General features: G+C 41.2%; 1 protein-coding gene across 3 annotated transcripts in view; it reads right to left on the bottom strand.

The window, feature by feature from the left end:
- DNAH11 (dynein axonemal heavy chain 11) overlaps positions 1 to 24072 on the bottom strand; it is a 344143-nt gene that overhangs the window by 2566 nt on the left and 317505 nt on the right. For all 3 annotated transcript variants that reach the window (XM_047753939.1, XM_047753940.1, XM_047753941.1), the window contains 5 exons: positions 22843 to 23034; positions 19292 to 19411; positions 10632 to 10874; positions 5512 to 5694; positions 5066 to 5181 (listed from right to left, as the gene is read on the bottom strand). In XM_047753939.1, the coding sequence (XP_047609895.1) occupies positions 5066 to 5181; positions 5512 to 5694; positions 10632 to 10874; positions 19292 to 19411; positions 22843 to 23034 (854 nt within the window). The remainder of the gene's footprint in view (positions 1 to 5065; positions 5182 to 5511; positions 5695 to 10631; positions 10875 to 19291; positions 19412 to 22842; positions 23035 to 24072) is intronic.

Genomic DNA, 24072 nt, shown 5'->3' with positions numbered 1-24072 from the left:
CCACACCTGCAGCACACGCAAGTTCCTGGGCCAGGGATGGAATAGGAGCTGTACCTGCAACCTACACCACAGCTACAGCAACACTGGATCTGAGCCACCTCTGCTACCTATGCCTCAGCTTGTGGCAATGCTGGATCCCTAACCCACTGAGTGAGACCAGGGATTGAACCCACATCCTCATGGACACTATTTCAGATTCTTAACCTGCTGAGCCATAATGGGACTTACTGTCCTGGTGAGATTTTTCTATCTCACAACTGTTACCACTGGGGACAAGAAATACTGGAAAGTGTAGGGAATTCGGCTCCATTTATTCAACCACTCTTTTATTTAGATCCTTCCAGTACTAGGTGGTGATTGCACAGGTGCTGTATGATTTGGGGTGACAACCGCCAACAGGGAGGTATGTGCAGGGTACGTGGGGACACTCAAGAAAGAGCACCCTGTGTCTGAGGATGGGGTGGTGGGAGAAGGCTGTGATGACTATTACAAAGACCAGAATTGTTGGGAAAGGCAGGAGCAGAAGAATGTCTGACAGTAGGCTTACCATGTGCAGTAATTACCTGAAAGCAAGAAAGGAAAGGTTATTAAGGGAACTAACCACATTCCATCCACCTTAGGCCTGTGGTTTGAGAAAGTGCTGTTTTTACACAGGTTCTCTCATCCTGTCAGCACAATAATTATGCAAGGTAGGAACTACCTATGAGGAAGGTAAAACATGTCTATGAGGAAGCTAGCTTACAGTGGCTAAGGAAAAAATGAACTTCTTTCATGAAGTTAGGAGATACATGCAACCTTGAAAAGTAGGTTTAAAGGGCTGCTAAAAACACAGTGGGGAAATGGAGCAGCAGAGGTAGGAGATGGAGCACAGAGAGGATGGCCCAGCCTGAAAGCCAGCAAAGCAGTTCTCCCGGGGGAGGACTACATGGGCTCACACTGATGCTCCCTGGGACCTGGTTTTGTTCAGAGTGGCAAAGGATGTAGGGGGTTGAAGGAGGAATCATCCCAACAAGCAGGGAACACTTGTGTGAGTTTGGGCTGTGAAGGAGGAAAGGCTTAAACACTGACATTCCAATAGGGGTCACAAGGAAAATGCCTGCCAGCTTAGAACATGGCCCTGGGCCCTGCCCCATATTAAATTCTTTCAAGTAGCTGGTTTAAGGAAAAGTTACCTGAAGATAGGTCCCACAAAGAAGAAAGGCAAAGTAAAGAACAGGAAAAGCAAGGATTGGAAAAAGACTATCTCAAGATGTCACAAGAAGATAAACATTGCAGCGACAAGTTTTTCTAAAAAGGAAGTGTGTAACAAGATGATCGTTTAAAGTGATCAGGTAAGGAAAATGAGGAAACTGGAAGATCTCAGAAGTATAAAAACAATTACAGAAATGAAAGCAAAAAATTAGGCAACATAAGGTAGAAAAATAAGAAAACCCAACAAAGTGAAATAGAAATAAAGAGTTAAAGAGTTAGAGTGAAAAGATGGATGCTGAAATGAAACAGAACACATATTTTCTAGTATGATTCTAAAAGAGATTGAGTTTTCCTAAGTTACGAATTTAAATCTGTAGAATCAGGGACATAACGTTTCAAGAAAACGTTGATATGCAGTAATCACTCCTAAGATGTGTCTTCATATCTACTGTGGAGATAGAGAATCTCCTGGATAGCCAGGAAAAAACTCCTTTCACAAGGGGGAAAATTATATCAGCTTTAGACACCTCCACAGAGCATCTGATGAGAGAATAGAGCAAGGCCTATAAAGTCCTCTGACAACAAATAGGTTAAATTGTTTTTATAAGCAGCTACACTGTCATTTGAGTATAGCGATGACTGATCATTGGGCACCCAAACCCACCAGTAAACAGGAAGATCGAGAATCCAAAAAGTAGAAAAAAGAAACTTGAAATACTCCTAATACATATTTTACACTGTAAGGGGAAAAGTAATAGTCATAAAAACAAGAACAAGGTTTTGAAACTAGGTCAGGTACTTTCCCCTTCCCTCAAAATAAGCAACGTGACACTAAAAAGTGACATTAGACCGTGACATCTCTAAACTTCAGGGGAGAAACAGTAGACAAATGAACAGGAGACACCTGAAGATACAATGAAGACCTTGACTAAATCAACCAGAACACAGACCCACAGGTTGAAAGAAGGAGCTTTCAGGCAGATGAACAGCATGGAGAGACTGGGCAAAGCAATAGGTGGAGGAAGGAGGGCTGGGAGCTGTACAGGGTGGAAGCAACCATGGACTCACATCTTTAACAACACCTGGTACCAAGTGGGATGCATTTTTTAAAGATCACACCTAAATAGAGCAGTAAAAATTATGGAACATGAAGGGTTAAAAGAAAAATCCCAAAAACATCCCCGAGCGAACAACTCAAGTTGTGAAGGAATGACAAGGACGTTTATGAACAGACTTGCCAGCCGTAATAAATGTCAGGAGACAGTGCAGTTCAAACTTTGAAGTTCAGAGAAAATTACTGTATCTAGACTTTGCCACCTAGGTAAACTATTAATTATGCGTGGGAAGGCAGTAAAGAGATTTAAAAGAGATAATACCATTTATTCCCCACGCTATACGGCCGAAAGGTCTGCCGTGTACTTCATCCTTGAGTGAAATGAAGACGGGATGCAGGATAAAGGAGACTTGGGTGAGATGCACAAAGCAGCCATGAGGCTTCTGCTCTTACTGTTGTCTCAGTGATGAGGAATGGCATTTTTGCCTTCTGTACCTGAAGGTTCCAGAGGAAATCTGACTGAAGTCAGCTGGATTCAGCAGTGGAGAGAGCCTCCAGCCAGTTTCTTTCCCTTCCTCTTTGCCTTTTGTGGGTTCTGAGGGCATGGCCCCAATGTGGCAGCTGCATATCTTTAATTTTTACCAACCAGAAAGGGGCTCACTTTTATTTTAGAAATAAAAATAAACAGGACTCTGTGCCAAAGGAAAAAAAAGATGAGGAAGAAAAGAAAGATATAACTGAGTGTGCAAACACTCTCTCAGGAGATACCCCTTTTGTGACTATAATTCAGCATGGCAATCTCTGGATACACTCTTTATGGTGAGAAAAAAAAATGTCATCTAACATTTTTTTGATAGTGCATAGTAGCTGAACTGTGACAAATCTCTCGGTGCCTCAGGTAAAATAGATCATTTTGTTATATGATTTTTAACACTGGTTTCCTGAATGATCTATATTCTATACCACTACTGATTTATAACTACATTTTCTCAAACATATGTCAGATTCACCATAGGCCATCTTTGCAAGTGAGCTTGACAAAGCATCCTAAAAAGATTGCCAAGGGACAGTCTTTCAACAGCCAAAAATAAGTCAAATTTCTTTTTGTCTTGAAATTGTAGAATCTCATGGCCAAAGCTTAAATGGTTTTACTTAAATTTGTCATGTAGACAAATTACTTATCTATAAATAACTTATATAAAAGTATTAATATGTGGATTGACTTGGGAGAAACATGAAATCCATCTCAGTTGTCTGTAAAGAAGAGATATTAAGGAGTTCCCATCGTGGCTCAGTGGTTAACGAATCCGACTAGGAACCATGAGGTTGTGGGTTCAATCCCTGGCCTCGCTCAGTGGGTTCAGGATCCGGCGTTGCCGTGAGCTGTGGTGTAGGTCACAGACGTGGTTCGGATCCTGCATTGCTGTGGCTCTGGCATAGGCTGGCAGCAACAGCTCCAATTCGACCCCTAGCCTGGGAACCTCCACATGCCGCGGGAGTGGCCCTAGAAATGGCCAAAAAAAAAAAAAAAAAGATATTAATACCAGTTCTGCCCAAGTCATTTGGATGGGGAGAGTTTACTTGGAAATTAAAGCACAGGAAAACAACTATGAACAAAGAAAGTGATATGTGCTATTAAGCAAAAATAATTAGTAACTATAAACAAAACAAAAATGCTGTGGGTTTAAAATGAAGTTGAACTACAATTCCAGACCAGAAGAGGTTAATTGGTCTAAAGGAAAAAGTATTGACTTTACGTCGTGTTAGAAAGTGTTTAGGTTACAACGTCAAGAGTCTTCTTAAAATAATAGAACATGGGACAACTATTAAACTGACAGGAAAGGTTAGAAAAAAAGTTAAGAAAAATGTAGATATTAGGAAGCACAAAATAAGATGGTGGAAAAAAAGTCCAAAAGTTACTGTGTTAAAATTTAACTGTAAATAAAAATCCTTCTTTGCTGGAAATATAAAATCTGATTCTAGATATTCATATCATTAACAAATCCAGTGAGAGGTTTTGCCCCCTCTTCCCCGAAGCCATGCTTTGCTGCCACCTGTGGCGTCTGTGTATCTCCCACAACAAACATCAGCTTGCCTGGGGGGGTGGGGACGGGGGGGCAGAGCAGTGCCAATCTACAGGCATTTGGAATTCTAAGGGGACCTTCCAGTTTAAGGATCGGAGCAGCATTCTGGTTCATGGAAGAAAACTTCAGGAAAGTAAGGGTAAAGAATCTCCACATGGGAAAGCCAAGACTAGAGACAGCCTTGTGAATCTTCCTGTATTGACTACCAAGGCCAAGTGGTAGTTGGATACAGCCTTCAGGGAACGATTTCTGTCCCTGGCTTCGTGGCACACCTCTGCCGTCACACCCACACATTGAAGGCAATCTGGTTCACTGCATGCCATTTAAAAAGTTCACTATGAAATGGCATTAGTAATCACTGGCTTTGAAAATAAGGGTATAAGATGACATGCAAGTAAACTTAAGGGTACTTTCCATGGCCATTTAAATCCTAACAATTCAAGGAGTTGTGAACAACTCATATTTTTCAGATGATAAACTGAGGTTCGGTATTGTGGCCAAGATCAGATAGCTAATAAGTAAGAAGCTGTAAGAAGCTGAATTCGAATCTTGTTCTGGCTCTGACTCTGACTTTTGATTTTTGCCTTTGAAGCAACACACCAAGGAAACAAGCGAAACAGTTATAGCAGACTACTATCACAGAACACAATTTTCATTGTTCTTAAGGCACAATTCAGAACACTAGACCAGCACTGAGGCTGACAGAGGCCACCAGGATAGGTGTGGGGCAGCTTACCACTGGGCCAGGCCATAAGTAGAGGGATAAGCCACTTTGCTCCAAGTGTCTGGTACAGCATCATAACTCAAAGCAGACTGCTGGGCTTCCATATCAGGAGACAATGTCAGCTCCCCCTTGCAAGGAGAGAAAAGGCCACATCGTGAATAGCTTTTAATGTGGGGAAGTTTGCTCTAGTCGCCCCCCCCCTTTTGGCCGTACCTATGGCATACGGAAGTTTCTAGGCTAGGGGTTTAATCAGAACTGTAGCTGCTGGCCTGCACCACAGCCACAGCAATGTGGAATCCAAGTTGCATCTGCGACCTACACCACAGCTCACAGCAATGCTGGGTCCTTAACCCACTGAGCAAGGTCAGAAATTGAACCCACATCCTCATGGATACTAATTGGGTCTGTTACTGCTGAGCCACAGTGGGAACTCCCTCTAGGCCCATTTTTAAACTCACCTTCAAACCAAGGTCTAATCGTTGAAGTGACACACGGATTTCCTGAAGGAGAATATTCATCCTCTCACATTCTTGGAAGCAAACAAGAACATAGGGGCTTCTGTTTGGATTTTTTTGCATTATCTCTGTCATATTGAACTCTTCTGGAAGTTTCTCCAAAATGTCCTCCAAGACATTCTTAACCTTCAATCATTAACAGATGCAGACATTTAACTCCTTTTATTTAATCTTTGGTCATGGTGACCATATATCCTCTATTTTCTAAGTCTAAGAATATATCATACAACTCCAAAAGATGCTTGCTATTGAGTTTAAAAGATGTCTACTAACTCCCAGAGTAGTACTGTCAATCACCTCAGCTTCCCCTGAATCAGTGCAACTCCTCCTCCTCCTCGACATCCCATGATCTAGTCAGAGAGGTGCTACTCTTGGTTTGCAGTTTATTCGCTGTTAGCACTTATGGAACATAAGAACTGTCATCAACTACATTTCCTTTGTTCATAATGATATGATCATCAGACATCAACGTTTGCATAGCACATTTTGCAATCTGCTAATTTAAAAAATCACTGACAAAGTCACATGAACCAAAGATGCCCTTTAAACTTGAGCTCATTCTGGTGAGTTTGTCATGCTGCCCTTGCAACTGACACATCCTAAAATTGGGGAGGGGGGCAATTTGGATCAATACTTTAAACAACAGGGAAGCCTCTCTCTTGTAGAGCTGTTGCCCTAAAGAAATGATTTACTCACCAAAGATGTGCATATGTACATTAAGTATTCTGATGTGGATATTATTCTAATGTGAAGTTTTATTGAGCTGGGAAAACCAACAGATACCTAAGATGGACCAAAGATTGGAAAATATTGCCTGTCTTCAGCCTCAGGCAGCGTCCCCTCTTTCCTTGATTTCTTGGATTACTGCCTGTAGACTGATGTGCTGCTTGCACATTGCTTTAGCATCCTGACAGGTTATTTGTCAGATCTTGAAATCTTGAACTCATTTATAGCAGCAGAGTATGAAACACTGCGTAGTAGGGAAGTTAGGTAAAAGAATGGTTTAGGATGCAGAAAAAGCTTTTGACAAAATTCAACACTTGTTCTGATAAAAACTCTCCAGAAAGTGGGCATAGAGGAAACCTACCTCAACATAATAAAAGACATACATGAAAAACCCACAGCTAACATCATTCTCAATGGTGAGAAACTGAAAACATTTCCACTAAGATCGGGAACCAGAAAAGGATGTCCACTTTCACCACTACCATTCAACAAAGTTTTGGAAGTCCAGCAATGGCAATCAGAGAATAAAAAGAAATAAAAAGAAGCCAAATTGGAAAGGAAGAAGGAAAACTATCACTGTTTATAGATGACATGATACTATACCTAGAAAGTCCTAAAGACACCACCCAAAAACTGTTAGACCTCATTAATGAATTTGGCAAAGTTACGGGATACAAAAGTAATACATAAAAATTGACTGCATTTCTATATACTAACAATGAAAGATCAGAAAGAGAAATTAGGGAAACCATTCCATTTCCCATAACTTCAAAAGGAATAAAATACCTAGGCGTAAACCTACCTAAAGAGACAAAGACCTATACTCTGAAAACTGTAAGATGCTGATGAAAGAAATCAAAGATGACACAGAAGGATAGATATGCAATTCTCTTGGGCTGTAATAATCAATACTGTCAAAATGACTGTACTACCCAAAGCAATGTACAGATTAAATGCAATCCCTATCAAATTACCAATTGCAGTCTTCACAGAATGAGAACAAAATATTTCAAAATTTGTATGAAACACAAAAAACACCAAATAGCCAAAGCAATATTGAAAAGAAAAAAGGAAATGGAGGAATTAGGTTCCCTGACTTCAAACAATACTACAAAGCTATGGTTATCAAAGCAATATGATACTAGCACAAAAACAGAAATAAAGATCAATGGAACAGGATAGAACGCCCATAAATAAACCCAAACACTTATGGTCAACTTATCTATGACAAAGGAGGCAAGAACATACAGTGGAAGAAAGACAGTCTCTTCAATAAGTGGTGCTGGGGAAACTGGACAGCTACATATAAAGGAATGAAATTAGAACACTCTCTAACACCGTCCACAAAAATAAACTCAAAATGGGTTAAAGACCTAACTATAAGGTCAAATACCACAAAACTCCTAGAGGAAAACATAGGCAGAACACACTTTGACATAAATCACAGTGACATCTTGATGGACCCACCTCCTAGAATAAGGTCAATAAAGACAAAAATAAACCAATGGGGCCTAATTAAACTCAAAAGCTTTTGCACAGCAAAGGAAACCATTAAAAAATGAAAAGAAACCTACAGAATGGGAGAAAATCTTTGCAAATGATGCAACAGACAAGGGCCTAATTTCCAAAATATACAAATAACTCATACAACTCAACAATAAAAAAAAAAAACCTGATTGAAAAATGGGCAGAAGACCTAAATAGACATTTCTCCAAAGAAGACATATGGATGGCCAGCAGGCACATGAAAAAATGCTCAACATTACTGATTATTAGAGAAATGCAAATCAAAACTACAATTAGGTTTTTACCTCACACCAGTCAGAATGGCCATCAATGACAAGTCAACAAATAACAAATGCTGGAGAGGGTGTGAAGAAAAGGGAACGCTTCTTCACTGTTGGTGGGAATATAAACTGGCACAACCGCTATGGAAAAAGAGTATGGAGGTACCTCAAAGAGTAAATACCGAACTACCATATGATCCAGCAATCCCATTCCTGGGCATATATCTGGAAAAACATTCATTCAAAAAGATATATGCACCCCTTTGTTCATTTCAGCATTATTCACAATAGCCAAGACATGGAGACAATCTAAATGTCCATCTACATAGGAATGGATTAAGAAGATGTGGTACCTATAGCAATGGAATGCTACTCAGCCATTAAAAAGGACAAAAATAATGCCACTTGCAGTAACATAGATGGAACTAGAGATTCTCATACCAAGTGAAATACATCAGAAAGAGAAAGACAAATACCATATGATATCACTTATATGTGTAATCTAAAATATGGCACAAATGATCCAATCTATGAAACAGAAACAGATCAAGGCCAAAGAGAGTAGACTTGTGATTGCCAGGCAAGATGGGGAAGGGACTGGTATGGAGGGGGGAGTTTGGGGTTGGTGGGTACAAACTGTTAAATTTGGAATGCAGGGGCAATGGGGTCCTACTGTATGGCACAGGGAACTGTGTGTGATTAGGTCACTTTGCTGTACAACAGAAATTAAGAAACATTATAAATCAACTATACTTTAATTAAAAATTTTAATAATTAAAAAAAATGGCTTTGGGACACAGCTAGAATTTGGTTTCCCTCAGTGGCCGTTTCTACCTATCTGGCCTTGGCAAGTCATCTAAGCCCATCTCTGAGATAGAGATCCTAGCACTCAGAGCTATTGAGGATTAAATGATGTGTTTATAAAGCACTTTCCATAGTGCCTAGTATGTAAACATTCAGCACATGACCATTGCTACAATCAGTTTACCCATGGGAGATGCCAAAGCATCTTGACCTCATTTGTTTTGTATAATATGGTTTAATGATCAGCTTCCTGTTGGAAAGATTGAAGCCCTAAAACTCAGTGAAGACTGCACCCACCTTTCTGCTTTAACAATAATAGCTTTCCCCAAATGTATCAATTTTTCTCTCTTTCAGCTTAAAAAATATGTAACATTTACACATGTAAGATGTCGGACTTCCCGTGTGGCTCATATATGGAAGATGTTAGTATATATATAGAATATTCTATATATATATATATTCTATATATATACACACACACACTATAGCATATAGTTAGGATAAAACCTGCCATGACAGTTATAAATGAGTGTCTTAATGAATGACTTCAGTTCACTAAATAATTGAAAAATTTTAAGAAATAATATGGAAGTTTCCTAGGACCTAACTTTAATTAGAGCTCATGTTTAATGTGTTCCCACAACTGAAAGCCTTTCTTGATCATTTTGAGAGAAATAAAGGCTAGTTTATTTGGGGAAATAAACTTCAGATTTTAAATTAATGAGGAACAAGATTTCAATCTAAAGGTAAAATAAAATTATTTGATGTCCATTTCTCATCCCCAGCATTCTATGACAATGCCTTCAAAAGAATGATAATGAAAAACTCCCAAGAACATGTGAAAAAAACATACTCTAAGAAAATGACAGAGCCAAAAACATGCTGAATGAAAGGTAAGCCAGACATTTGGAGAAGAAATTTGCAATACATATACCTAACAGTGGACACATGTCTAGAATAAAGAGTTCTTACAAATCAATATCGAAATGATTGATAACCTAATTAAAAATTGGGCAACTTAAACAGGTACTTCACATGAAAATATATCCAAAAGGCCATAAGAAGTATGTGAACAAAATGCTCAATATTATGCCTTAACTGAGGAATACATAGTTAAGAATCATAATGAACCTAACGAGACTGCAAGGAGCAGAAGCAGCTGGAATTTACAGATACTGCTGGGAGGAGGTACCACTTTGGAAAACTGGGAGTATCTCCTAAAGGTGAACATTATACCCTTTGATCCAGCAGGTCTACTTCTGGGTATAAAATAATGAGTTTTCATGAGCAGATACCTTTGGGAGTTACCTTTGTCTACTGACAAAAGACTGTACAAGAATGTTGATGACTGTGAAATTCATCATAGTGAAAAGCTAGAAACAATCCAAGCATTCATTCCCCATAGAAGGAATAAATAATTACATATTCAAAGAACAGAATACCAAACAACAATGAACTATTGGTCCATGCAATGACATGGGCCAGACATAAACCAGCGCATCCCATATGACTGCATATATTTGAAGTTTAAATGCAGGGAAGCCTTTGGCCTGGCATGGAGAGGGTATGGATCGGTAAGGATGAACATTCTTTTCATGGATGGGAGGGTGGGAAATTGTATTTTGATCCAGGGGGTGGTTATGTGTGTGTACACAAAGGTTAAATTCCTTGAGCTGTGCACAAGGATTGGTGTATGGCACTGCATATACAATATACCTCAAGAGAAAAGAAACAAGGACCCTCTACCTTGTCTTCTGTGGACTGTCCCAGCTCCTCATTGCTGAGTGCATTCTTGGGCTGTATCTCCAGCAAAGTTCTGAAGAGAGTGTTGGATGTCACTGTCAGGAATTCTATTTCAGCATTTGGATGGAGGCCATACAGTGCCGGGCTTTCTGGAGGAAGCATCTCTTCTATGTACTGGTGGTAGCCTGAATAATCCAGATTAGGTGGGGCTGCAAATCCTGGTGCCAGCATCAGCTCATCATCAGTCTTCAACCACAAAAGTAAAGTCAGTTATTCCAAATCTAAGCGAACGTCAATCTTCACTTGCTAAACACCTTGAGGACACTCTGGTAAGACATCCCAGTGCAATGCTGGATAGAGAGCAGTCTCTCTAAAATATATCATGACCCTCTTTGTAGTCAGTTGCTCTGCTCTGTGTACGGCCCCAGGCTGACCTCTGAGGAGGAGTCCAAGGAACACACATGAATCCTAGCCCTAAGAAGATTTAGTTTACGTTTTGCTTGGGAGAACACAATCCACACACACACAGGGGACGGACAGGTGCTGAGCCACCTACTGTGTATTGGTCATCCTGTTACATGCTTCAGGTCACTGATACTCTCAAACATCCCCCTTTTGCAGAGAGAAATTGAGACTCAGAGTAAGTTGCCTGGGGAATATGTTTGATTTTAATCTTAATTCTTGAAGGTGTTTTTTTTTTGTTTGTTTGTTTGCTTTTTAGGGCCACACCCACAGCACATGGAAATTCCTAGCTAGGGGTCAAATCGGAGCTACAGCTGCTGGCCTACATCACAGCCACAGCCATGTGGAACCTGAGCCATGTCTGTGACCTACACCACAGCTCACGGCAATGCCAGATCCCTAACCCACTGAGCAGGGCCAGGGATTGAACCTGCATCCTCAGAGATACTAGTAGGGTTTGTTTCTGCTGTGCCACAGTGGGAACTCCTGATTCTAATCTCAATTCTGAACTCATTTGAGTATGACTTAGCAGTAATTTCCACCATACTACTTCGAATTGTTTTATATTTATACGTGTGAGTTTTGTAAACACACGTAATTATATGTGCATCTATTAAGAAATATGTGTGAGTGTGTGTATAACTAGCATGTTCTAGAACAGTATATTCTAAGAGTCAAATCAGTGATTCCATGACTTTGAGCTTCTCAGGGAAGAGTTTGTGTTGCTTGTCTCAAGATCTGTAGATCCTGGGGCAGCTGCTGGCACATACTGGTGCTTAACACATAACTGCCTAATGAATGAAAGGCTGGAGCGATCAGGCATTGATCATGCCCATCCGCTTCATTTGGGCTGAGGAAGAAGGTAGATGTTCTGTGGAGAGGAGTGTTCTCAGGAAAGCAATACAAGCAGGGACACCAAACTTTCTGAATGTTAGAATGTAGTGCTTCCAAGAGTAACGAAAGAATTTACGGGCTTCAGTCTCTGACCAGCTACAGGCAGAGTCAATCATGTACTTATACTTTTCTAGTTACCTCAGGATGATTTCAGATTTTTTTTTTGCTTGATCGTTCTTTATGGTTCCCAGGGGACCATTACACCTGTTTGAATTTCTCCAGCCTCTCGTGCTGTAAATTCTGTCTACATGCCCCTATATGTACGGGGCGGGGGAGAGGGAGGGGCTATTTTTTTAAAACTACCTAGTGTAGCTACTTTATGCCTAAATTTAAAAAATCACTTTCTGAAATTGGGTTTTATCTCTGTGATTCTGCTATGACATCTGGTCCTCTCCCTGTCACCTGGAGACAAAATGAATATTGATGAATCCGTTCAATAATACATACTGATCAGCTAGTATACCCCAAATAAGCCTTGGAAGCATAAGTGCTTCACATAACCTCGTTCTTAAGGAACTCACACTCTCATGGCAACAAAATAAGTGCCAATTTTCTATACCATCATGTCATCTGTGAGTAGTGGCAGTTTGTTCCTTCCTTGTCAAACCTGTAATCCCACATTGCCCAGGGAGCCCATGTCCTTTGGGACAATGCTCAGCTGTTCTCTGTGAATTCCAAAGGCATTTAAATGTTAGAGTCAGCATGTCTGTTTATTATTTGTATCAGGAGGATTTTCAAGTTATTCAGGCTTTCATGTTGCTGGAAACAGAGACCTTGACCCAACAAATAAGAGAAGAAGCAGTGTATACCATCTCACTACCAATATCCACTGGCTTGGTGTGTTTTATTCATTTAGTTACATTTTCTATCATTTCATTTTTATATAACAAAATAGCCAAAATTTAAATGTCACCTGACGCAGCATGACCAAAACAAAACTGTGAAGGAGATTTAAACTCACCATTATTAGATCCATAAATTAGCCAAAAAAAAAAAAAATAAGGGCACAAAATATGACTACTAAAACCAAAAGTTAGACTATTGAATAAAATTCAAGCTGAATTTTATTCCCCACAAATAAAGACTTGGTCTTCCCTGTGAGTGCTCACTGGTTAAAAGAAATTTTAAGAGTCACAGTTACAATGTCTTTTAACATAGCCAGAAGTTAAACAGAGTTTTGAGAAAATGTCATCAAAAAGTGGAGCCACTTCCAACTTTGAAAATGCATGGGAACTGGACATTTGTTTGGGTTCACGGTCACATAATGCTGCTGGGAGTGCAAATGTGCCAGGCTTTCTGGAAAGACAGTTAGGCAGTGCGTTTACAAATATGTGAAGAGTGCCTTCTGTCTGCTGGGCAATGAGCAAAGCAAAGGAAAACAGTCAAAGGAAAGGGCTTAGATTTACAGCCAGACAGATCTGGTTCATTCCCATCCCTCCATGGTTTGGTGGCCTTACAGCAGTTTATCTGGGCTTCAATCTCATTGGTCACATGGGGCTTTTCATAGCAACCTAATGATTATGGCTGTGAGAATTTAATGACAAGGTATGCAGATAGCTAGGCACACAGCAGCCTTTCACAAAGGTTAGTTGTGGTCTTTCCTATGCCCTGGAAACAAACATGTTTATTTCACCTGATTTTCTAGAGGGAAAAACAAAACCTGACCATGTTTTTCCGTAATTTCTGCCATAAATTCCTACTATCATATCAAACAAGGAAAACTTGATAAGCAAGGCTTGGTTCACAAAGAGCCTTGCATTCTCCTCCTTCAAGAAAGCTGTGAGGGTGTCAACATACTCAAGGAGCTTTGGGAATCGCAGTTCTGAATCCAGGCCTTCTCCTGTCTCACTCAAGGCGTTTTATGAAAATCTGCTTCCTGCTGATGGGACCCGAACTCTCTGCACAGTGGCTACCTATCTTGCCTTTGTGGGAGGGCTGTTTGCGAAGGCTGTTGTTATGACTCAAAGAGTCAATAGTTCTAAACTGACATGCTTCAAAGAAGATGCAGAAATGGCCAATAAGCACAGAAAAAAGAGGCTCAACATCATTAGTCTTCAGGGAAATGCAAGACAAAACCACAATGTGATACCACCTCACACCTACCAGGATGGCTAAAAATCAAACAGATGAACAAGACAAGTGTTGGCGAGGACGTGGAGAGAGCAGAACCCTCATACATTGCCAGTGGGAAAAGAAATGATGTGGCCGCTTTGGAAAACAGTTTGGTGTTTTCTCAAAATGTTAACTATAGTTACCATATGATCCCATAGTTTCATTTCTGTGTAAAACTCCAAAGAAATGGAAATGCCTGTCCATGCTGACACGGATGTGTGAATGTTCATGACAGCATTACTCATCACAGCCCCAAAGTGGAAACACCCCAAATATCCATCAAGAGATGAACAGATAAACAAAATGGAGTGCTAGCCATACAATGGAACATGTTTTAGCCTTTAAAAGGAATGAAGTACTGATACACACTCTACCATGGGTGAACCTGGAAAACACTATGCTAAGTGAAAGAAGTCAGACATACAAGTCCGGATGGTGTCTGATTCCATGTATATGAAATGTCCAGATTAGGCAAATCTCTACAGATAGAAAGCAGATTATCGGTTGCCTGAGGTTGAGAAGTGGGGGATGGTGTAGGGGAGAAGAGGGTGAGTGACAGCTAATGGGTTCAGGGTTTCTTTTGGGGATGATGAAGATGTGCTAAACTAGACGGTGGTGATGGCTGCATAACGGGATACACTAAAAACTTTTGCATTGTCCAGTTGAAAGTGATAAATCATATGGGATGTGAACTATATCTCAATAAAGGTATTTTCTTTTTCTTTTTCTTTTTTTTTGTCTTTTTGCCTTTTCTAGGGCCGCTCCCACAGCATATGGAGGTTCCCAGGTTAGGGGTCTAATCGGAGCTGTAGCCACCGGCCTATGCCAGAGCCACAGCAATGTGGGATCCGAGCTGCATCTGCAAACTTCACCACAGCTCACGGCAATGCCAGGTCCTTAACCCACTGAGCAAGGCCAGGGATCGAACCCGCAACCCCATGGTTCCCAGTCAGATTTGTTAACCACTGTGCCACAACGGGAACTCCTCAATAAAGGCATTTTAAAGGAGAGAATCAACGGAATTGTGCTCTAAGAGACTAAGCCTCCACGTCATGAAAAAATCATTAAGCATTTACGTTATCTGTACAGAAACTAGCACTGGGCATGTGGTCAGCACAATTACTAGAACTTGGGAAAGCCAGAACCCTACCATTCTCTTGATGCTATAGGACCACTGTCTTTTAAAATTATCTGTCTTGGTAATTAGTATACATTCACTTCCTCCACTGCCTGTCCAAGTAGCCTTGATTATGACAAGAAGCTCCCAAATCACTGAGTCTAAACAAGTGCATGTGCCCTTTCTTGGCCTTTTGAGTAAAAATATGCCATGGCCCCAAAGTGCTGTGAGGGATTTTCAAATGACTCAAAGTTGAATCACGTTATCATGGTGTCTTTAGAACTAAAGGGTTCGTTAGCGGTCTTCTAGACAGTGCTTTCATTGTACAAGTGGATAACCTGAGGCACGGGAAGCACCTGCACAAAGCTGGACAGCAAGTTAGTGGCAGAGACAGAACTAGGGCTCAAGCCTCCTGGATTGTCTAGCGTTATTCTTGGTTCCACCCTGTGCCACCCACGATGCACAGTACAGTTCGGGTCAGGGTTTTGGTGACCTGGGCCCAGTTACTACAAACAAATGAGCACTGCAGCCAGGGGCTGCAGAGAATTACGGCGTCTGACTGTGAGTTCACATCGTGGTGTAGCTACTTAGGCAGCTGTTTGACCTCTCTGAAACTGGATTTCTTCTTTGATTACCTGGGATAGTAATACCTACTTTGCAGGGCTGTAGTGAGGAGAAGAATTTATACACATGAACTGTGTGTACAGACCCCTGGCACAGAGCAGGTGTGTAATAAAGGGTTTCCATTGCTATAACCATAGATGAAATAAAGGAACAGTCAAATATAAAATAGATGAAAATTTATACTTCATCAAAGTACCTCCGATTTATTAAGCATTTTGTTGTAACTTTATACCAATGTTTAAACCTGACCATGAACCCACAAGTTGGGCCATTCTTGTTCTGTAGATGATGAAACAGAGGCTCAGGTTCAGTGGTGTACCTAAAATGGCACAGCAAATGCAGGGAAGAACTGAATTTGAACTCGAGTGTTTGTTTGTTTGTCTTGTTTTGTTTTACTTTAAAGCCTAACTTCTTTATTGTTAGTTTCTATCACTGAAATAGGTTTGTTTTTCTTTTCACTTTTTAGGGCCGCACCCTTGGCATATGGAGGTTTCCAGGCTAGGGGTCCAACTGGAGCTACAGCTGCTGGCCTGCACCACAGGCATGGCAACACCGGATCCCTGACCCACTGAGCGAGGGCAGGGATCAAACCTGCATCCTCATGGATACTAGTTGTATTCATTTCCACTGTAGCACAATGGGAACTCCCACCAAAATAGTTTTAATATCTGACAACTTGCTGGTGACCTGGTAGCTTATTTCCAAAGTTAATTTACTGTTATTACTTGTTTGGCATTGCCAAATCATGCCTTATTTTAGAGAGTGATTTTAATGATAATTGTTTGACTTCGGCCAGAGGCCCTCTAAAGTCCATGGCTGTCAGGGACCCCTCTCTAAGGGCCACCTCACCTATCCAACAAGAAACACATTCATCCTTCTAACAGGACAAAGCCACTGGAAGCGGTCCAAGCAGTGGAACTTGAAACCTCACACCATTAATGGATTGCTTTCTGATCACATGCCAATGCAACTAAAGATCCTAACTACCAGGAGTTCCCGTCGTGGCGCAGTGGTTAACGAATCCGACTAGGAACCATGAGGTTGCGGGTTCGGTCCCTGCCCTTGCTCAGTGGGTTAGCGATCCAGCGTTGCCGTGAGCTGTGGTGTAGGTTGCAGACGCGGCTCAGATCCTGTGTTGTTGTATCTCTGGCTGGCAGCTACAGCTCCGACTAGACCCCTAGCCTGGGAACCTCCATATGCCGTGGGAGCGGCCCAAGAAATGCCAAAACGACAAAAAAAAAAAAAAAAAAGATCCTAACTGCCAAATAAGTTAAGTGTGAGAAGTGTCAAAAAGACATCTTGCAGATGGTGAAGTGGTAGATTAAGTTCCTAATAATGTAAAGAGCATGAGCAAGAAACATTTGCATGAGAACAAAATAACTGGGATTTTGCAGATTTAGCCACCAAAGCAGCCAGGGCTCTAACTTCCTCTGGTGAATTCAAGGTCACACTATCTGGTGAGGATGCAAGACTGCAAAGGAGCATCTCCAATGTGAAAGCATCAGCAGATCTTTCTAGAAAGGCAGGTACCTACATTTCTAAAGGGCTAATGCACACACCGGCAGTGCCCCCTCGACTGCATCAAATATGTTTATTTTGCAGTTATGTGAGTGGGAGTTCAGGCTTGTGGAGGTTAATGGACTGTCTCTGTTGGCAACAGTGATTCGCTCCTTATCCTCAGGACAGTGAGCTTCTCCCTCTGCCCCTTGACCTTCACCATCATTCGGACAAATCGGCCTCTGTAAAGGTAGCATGCCTCATGCTGTTTCTTGTTCCCATCTCCATGGCAACCCACACCCAGACCTCCTCTGAGGAGTGACTTCCAATTGTATTAAATTGAAAGTGTCTTTCTGACCTATGAAACCCTGCTCATTAGAACTAAGGAAAGACCAGAAGACTCACAATCAAAAGAAACACTTAAATAATGGTCATATGGCAGGAAAGTTTTTTTTTTTTTTTTTCCTGCACAGTCCCCAAATGGTTTAACAATATTGAAAGTAACAAAAAAAAAAAATCTGTCTCCAATTTTCTATAGGAGACAATACATTATATTTTCTAAGACATGACTATGTTACTTCTCAATGTGGACTCAAGGAAGGTGGCCAAAATGATGTAATGTTTTTCTGAGATGAAGTTCTCAAGAAATAAACAGGAGGTTGCTCGAACTAATTTTAAAATGTATGGTGCTGCTCTAAACACAGCTGGTCCAAGTGGGAGCAGAGATGGCATGGCGGGGGGTGCCCTGGGTTTGCAAGGAATAACCAGGCAATGGCCACAAACCTGGGAACCATCAGAGGGAGAGACATGAGAAAAGTATGCTACCACTTTCAGCTACACCAGTATGGAAAACAAGAACCGAGTACTTTTTCCAGAAAACCCAGCCCCAGTCACAAACCATGTGGCTGTTTGGTTTACACAGATAGCAGGTTGGTAGGATGAGAAGTGGGAAAAAGGCACCTGCTCTCTTTCATCACCAGTATAGGGAGGGCTCCACCTCTTCCTCACGGAAGAATTGCCTTTTCAAACCACCACATTGTTTTGATCACATATTTAGTGAGGAGGTGGTAATCACAATTTAGAATACTCCATGGCTTCTGTGATTGGGGAAAAAAACCTATAAATTTTACTTATATCAAAGCCCCCGAATTGAAATCCATACACCTGCCTAGAAATCCATACATCTGGCTAGAGCTCCTGCCTGTGATAACTGAGTGACCAGGGCAAATCACGGCCCTAGTCTGTCTGTCTACAAAATGAGGTGAGCATGTCAGTTCTGCTACCTCCCGGGGGTACCCCCAAGATCCAGTGAGTCTGTGCAGGCACCAGTGCTTCACTCGGGCACAGAAACCATCTGAGGGGCGGGTCTTGTTAAAACACAGATTCCAAATCTATGGGCTGGTGACGGGGCCCAAGATCCTGCGTTTCTCACAAATTTCCAAACTCACAACTGTACTCCCCAAAGGCCAAAAATCCTCAATAACACTCCAGAATTATTTATATAATGAAATCAGTTTTAAAAAATTCTTACTAGAATTTCCTCCTCTGTGCAATGATTTTTTTTTTTTTTTTTTGGTGAGTCAAATGGAGTGTTTATTAAGAGAAAAGATACATGTGGAGAAAGCACAGGTAGGCTTGGGGTGGTGGTGGTGGGAAGGGTGAGAGAGAGCTGAAATGATTTTTAAAATGCTTTGCCAGGAGTCCCCATCATGGTACAGCAGTTAACAAGCCCAACTAGCATCCATGAGGACGTGGGTTCAATCCCTGGCCTTGCTCAGTGGGTTAAGGATCTGACGTTGCTGTGAGCTATGGTGTAAGTCGCAGACGCTGCTTAGATCCTAATTGCTGTGGCTTTGGTGTAGGCCAGTGGCTACAGCTCCAACTGGACCCCTAGCCTGGAAACCTCCATATGCCATGGGTGTGGCCCTAAAAAAAGGATAAAAATAAAATGCCTTACCAGAGAGGGGTTCATGAATTCTTCTAAATACACCCGGCACAGTTTGCGATCCCATTCATCTGTGACGTGGCCCCCGTACATGATCTCACCAAAGAGATAACGGAGGTCTTCCCATGGGACCTGGGGGAGGGGGAATCACACAAATGGTCACTTCTGGGTCCAGAGCATCTACCTCCCAACCGTCACCCAGCAGTAATGCCTCTCTACAAACCTCCACCAATGGGGGCACTTAATGGGGGTTCAGGGATTGTCTGAATGGGCCAGGAGTGGAACTGATTGAGAATGAGTTTCAGTGTGTTGTAATACATTCAGTGAAAATTCACTAACACTGAGCTTTGCATGAAGATTTGAAAGCCAACTGTGTTATTCCCAGAACACGTTTTAACAGTTTTATACATAAATGTTTTAAAGTTTATACATTCAAAATGTTCTCTAAAAAACCACAAAGAGGGTGTTGACTCATAGGGCTGTTGAGGTATGACATATTTTTATGATCTGATTTCTATCAGGTTTTATGATTTCATTCTGGAAAAGAAAGAAAAACACATACAATTGGAATTTGGGGGTGTATTTAGAATTCCATCACCTTGAAAAAGCCCAGGCAGACCAATCTATTTGCCACAGACTGATTTGAGGACTTGGTTTCTGGCATGACTGGATACCATGACTATTCCAAGGGCTGTGACTAATGACTGAACTATGTTTTACTAAAGAAATCACGGTATCTCCTCTTTATTTGGCTTCGCAGGGTTTGAAGCCCCTCTTTGCTACCCTTTAACTTCCTCTGGGTTTGCAAAACATGCCAGTTTGTGATGAAGCCTTTCTAGGCAGAAACCTTTATACCCTCAGGGGGCAGTATATTGCTTCCCAGCAGTTCAAGTAAAAACTTAATTATAGCCTTCATTTGTTGCATGATGTGACAGAACAAGTAAAATTGCCCCTACTATTCCAACATACTTGCTACAAGTTTATTTGAATTTGAATAAATGAACCTCAAATATGACTTTCTTTTAAGCCATTTCAATGTGAATGAAAAAGGAAAGTGGCTACACTGTACCACGCTCTCAACCACCCAATGGACTACCATCCATAGAGCAAAAGAGACCTCTTACCTTTATTTCTCTGATCACACTGAATTAATGCCTGCTCTGCATTATCATCTGATACATAGCTCCCTAAAGATTCTAATCAGCTAGGGATCTATTCTAAGTGATTTTCTTCCCCAAATCTTTTATTTATGTTACATGTTTTTCACTTATTTATTTTTATTTTTTTGTCTTTTTTTGGCATTTCTTGGGCCACTCCTGCGGCATATGGAGGTTCCCAGGCTAGGGGTCGAATCAGAGCTGTAGCTGCCGGCCTATACCAGAGCCACAGCAACGCAGGATCCGAGCCATGTCTTTGACCTACACCACAGCTCACAGCAATGCTGGATCCTTAACCCACTGAACGAGGCCAGGGATCGAACCCGCAACCTCACGGTTCCTAGTCGGATTTGTTAACCACTGAGCCAGGATGGGAACTCCTGTCTGTCTGTCTGTCTGTCTATCTATCTATTTATCTATTTATTTTGTGAAGCTCTGGCCCCTTCTCTTGGCATGGTGGCACAGCCTGAAAAAAAAAAAGGTGAACTTTCTTGTTGTTACTCAATAGGGGTCTTTCTGGGCATGTTCCCCAAACCATACTCCACAGAATGGGAGAAAGGTACTACTACAGAGTAACAATTTCCCTTCCCATTCCCTCTAGGCTTTGTGAAACCAGAGTCAGATGTTATAAAGCCCCATCCCTAACCTTAAATGTAAACTGCCAAACAATGTTTTTAAAGTCTTCCAACCTTGACATTCAAGAATGTCTGTATGGTGTGACTTTCGAAATTCATATGGAAATATATTGAAGTTCTTATAATAGCTAAACATTGGCATTCCCAAAGATTTAATCTTTCTCTCTCAATTTCTTTGTAAACTTGGTGATCTCATCTTCCCTCTTCCCTTGAAATATCATCTATTATGTGCCTACTTCCAAGTTTATATGTGAATCTTCTTGAAAAGGGCATCTTGGACAACGAAACTGTGTGTACATGTCAACTTGATTCCCAAATCCAAGTAACCTGCTTTGTGATGTGGGCTGAATGACTTGGGTCAAGGCATCTGAGAAACAAGAGAGCGTGTTTAAAACTTAGAGCTGAGTTGATCTTGAAACACCTACGGGAGAAACAGCAGGAAACAGCACGATTCAACTGCCCAACTGGTGTTTGCAAGCTCTGGGATGTGAGTGCTGGAAAGAAACATGGGTCAACTCCTCTCTTGCTCCTCTTCATGCCTACCTCAACTGTGGACAGGATTCAGCTGAAGTAGGATAGTATTCCTGGACTTAGCCCCCGAGACAGTAACGAAGGAACTTGAATAAAAGTGTTAAGTGGTCTATTTCATTTTCTACCTAGAACTACCACGATAATCAATTTTACCTGCAACATTTCAAATGTGCTAAGAACAACACAAAATATTATTTTTTAGAATGGTCAGATTACGCTCAAAGTGAATTTCATAAAATTTAGAAATGATAGATATGGACTAGCGATCATCACTTAACATTACTAAAGCCATTTATTCTGGATCCAATTTGTCCAAATGGGTCCCTTGGGAAAACACACCCATACCAAGCATCTGTCTTCCAACAACCATTTTCAAAGCTTCAGAAAACTTTGGTAAAAAAACTGTAACAATGGTTATCAAAAGAACAAAAAATAACCATTTATATGTAAGAACAAGGTTGAATGGTTTTAAGGGCCTTTTTTAGAAAGCCCAATACCTGATTGGCTCTGACAAATATCAATTTTAACAGATTTCACTTAATGGAAAAACTTCCCCTTGTGAGGACTAAGCCAGAAAATCCTTACACATGGTTTATCCTTTTTGAAATCCCATCACTGAGTTTGTACGGGTTTACACAAATGTTCCTGATGAAGCATTCCCACTCCCATCTGTAGAGCACATTTTAGCTACCGAATAAAATCATTCATCTACCTTTAACTTCAAATCAAGGGGAACATTACTGAGAAAGTCACAACAAGGTGGCATCCTTAATACATAATAATGACATATGCAGGAAATGCACCATTATTTATACATGTGACGTGCTGTAAATTGCTTCCATCATCAGAACTAATTGTAGTGATTATTAATGCAGTGTTATGAACTGTCAGAATTGCTGTATGTAATTACATTTGTGCAAATGCTTCATTACCTGCCTAATGAATCTGGCATACATGCACATGTAAACCACTGTTTTTGTTAACATAATGAAGGACATTTTTTTTTTCCCCCACTAAGCTACTGATGTAGAACTGGTTTGACCTGTCTTACAAAGTTCGAGCCTTCACTGTGGGAAAACCTTTGATCTGGTTTATTTTCACACTTAGCAGAAGATGCATAGATAGTGTCAGCTATTTCAGTAATAGCTTCAAATCAAGAAATTGTCCATTTTGTTAGTGCCCAAAGACTGACAGCTTCAGTACACTCCTTGCAAGAGGTTATCTGACCACTGGCACTTACGTGAGGATTTGCCTCTAAGTAGTTGTAGAGGACGTGGGCACAGATGGTGAGGTCTCCGGGACTGAAAGGGTAGCTGCGGCTCCAGCCCTGGGGGCCGAATCTCAGTCTCCCGGCAACACAGGCATGGAAGTAGCACAGTGAGAAGAGGATGCTTTTAAACTCCTGCTCCTTGGAGCATGCTTCAAGTGTATCCTGGGAGAAAAGAAAAAAAAGGTTTGATCATCCATCTGTATGGATTCCAAGGGCAAGGGTGTGAGTTTTCAATCTCACATAGACAATGTGAGGAAGACCCAGGACAGAGGTAACAGGCAGTTTTAAGGTAGGAGCGAATAAGAGGATACTATTTGGCATTCGCCAGAGGATACTATTTGGTTTAAGAGGAATCCTTTGATTTTGCTTCAATTACCCTTCTATTTCACTAGCAAATGAGAGAGTTCATACCGACCAGTGGTAATACTGCTTGACATCATTTTCCCCTACAAAACTTCTCTTGCACACTCTGGATGACAAAAGGACCTCATAGTTTCATCACTGTAGCAGAACGTAAGTTAACGCCAGCTCTCCATTCCTCCTGGTTCCACAGTAATGCAGATTATCTGGACACATGGTCACTTATGGAAAAACATTTTCCAAGCCTCTCTTGAAGCCAGATGTATCACAGGGCCAAATCTTGCCAACGGAATTTGAGTAGAAGTAGTGTGGGCCACTTTCACATTGCTTGCTTAACAAAGGAAGTTGCTTGCCCTGGTTGTCATTGTTCCCCCTTTCCTGTGGCCTAGAAATGATGACTGGATGACTGTGGAAGCCACACGTTAGGTACGGTGGAGGCACCCACCAGCTTGGGTGTGTGGCTAATTTCATAGACCAGAGCTGCCAATTATGTCTAAGAGAAATGATCTCGACGGATTCGCTATAATTTTGTACCGTCCCTTGATTCATGCAACCACCACAACAAGTGGTTTTTTCCAGTGCATTGTTGGGATGATAGAATGTCATATGGAAGACTAGAAAACATAGGCCTTGGAGAGTAGATCTGTAAGTTTTTTTGTTTTTGTTTTTTTTGAAAATGCAGAGGGAAACTTGTCTTGTGACATACATGGTTGTAGCTCCAAACGCCATAACAGTAAAAGGTGAACAACAGCCATCTATGGCTTAAAGGGAGTAATTCACCCATTCTCAGCTCTGGCAGTTCTGTGAGGCCAACAAAGGAAAGTTGAGGTCCCCTTCTTC

Source organism: Phacochoerus africanus, chromosome 11, assembly GCF_016906955.1.
Source record: "Phacochoerus africanus isolate WHEZ1 chromosome 11, ROS_Pafr_v1, whole genome shotgun sequence".
Taxonomy (NCBI): Eukaryota; Metazoa; Chordata; class Mammalia; order Artiodactyla; family Suidae; genus Phacochoerus; species Phacochoerus africanus.
This window is presented reverse-complemented; position numbering and strand designations above follow the sequence as displayed.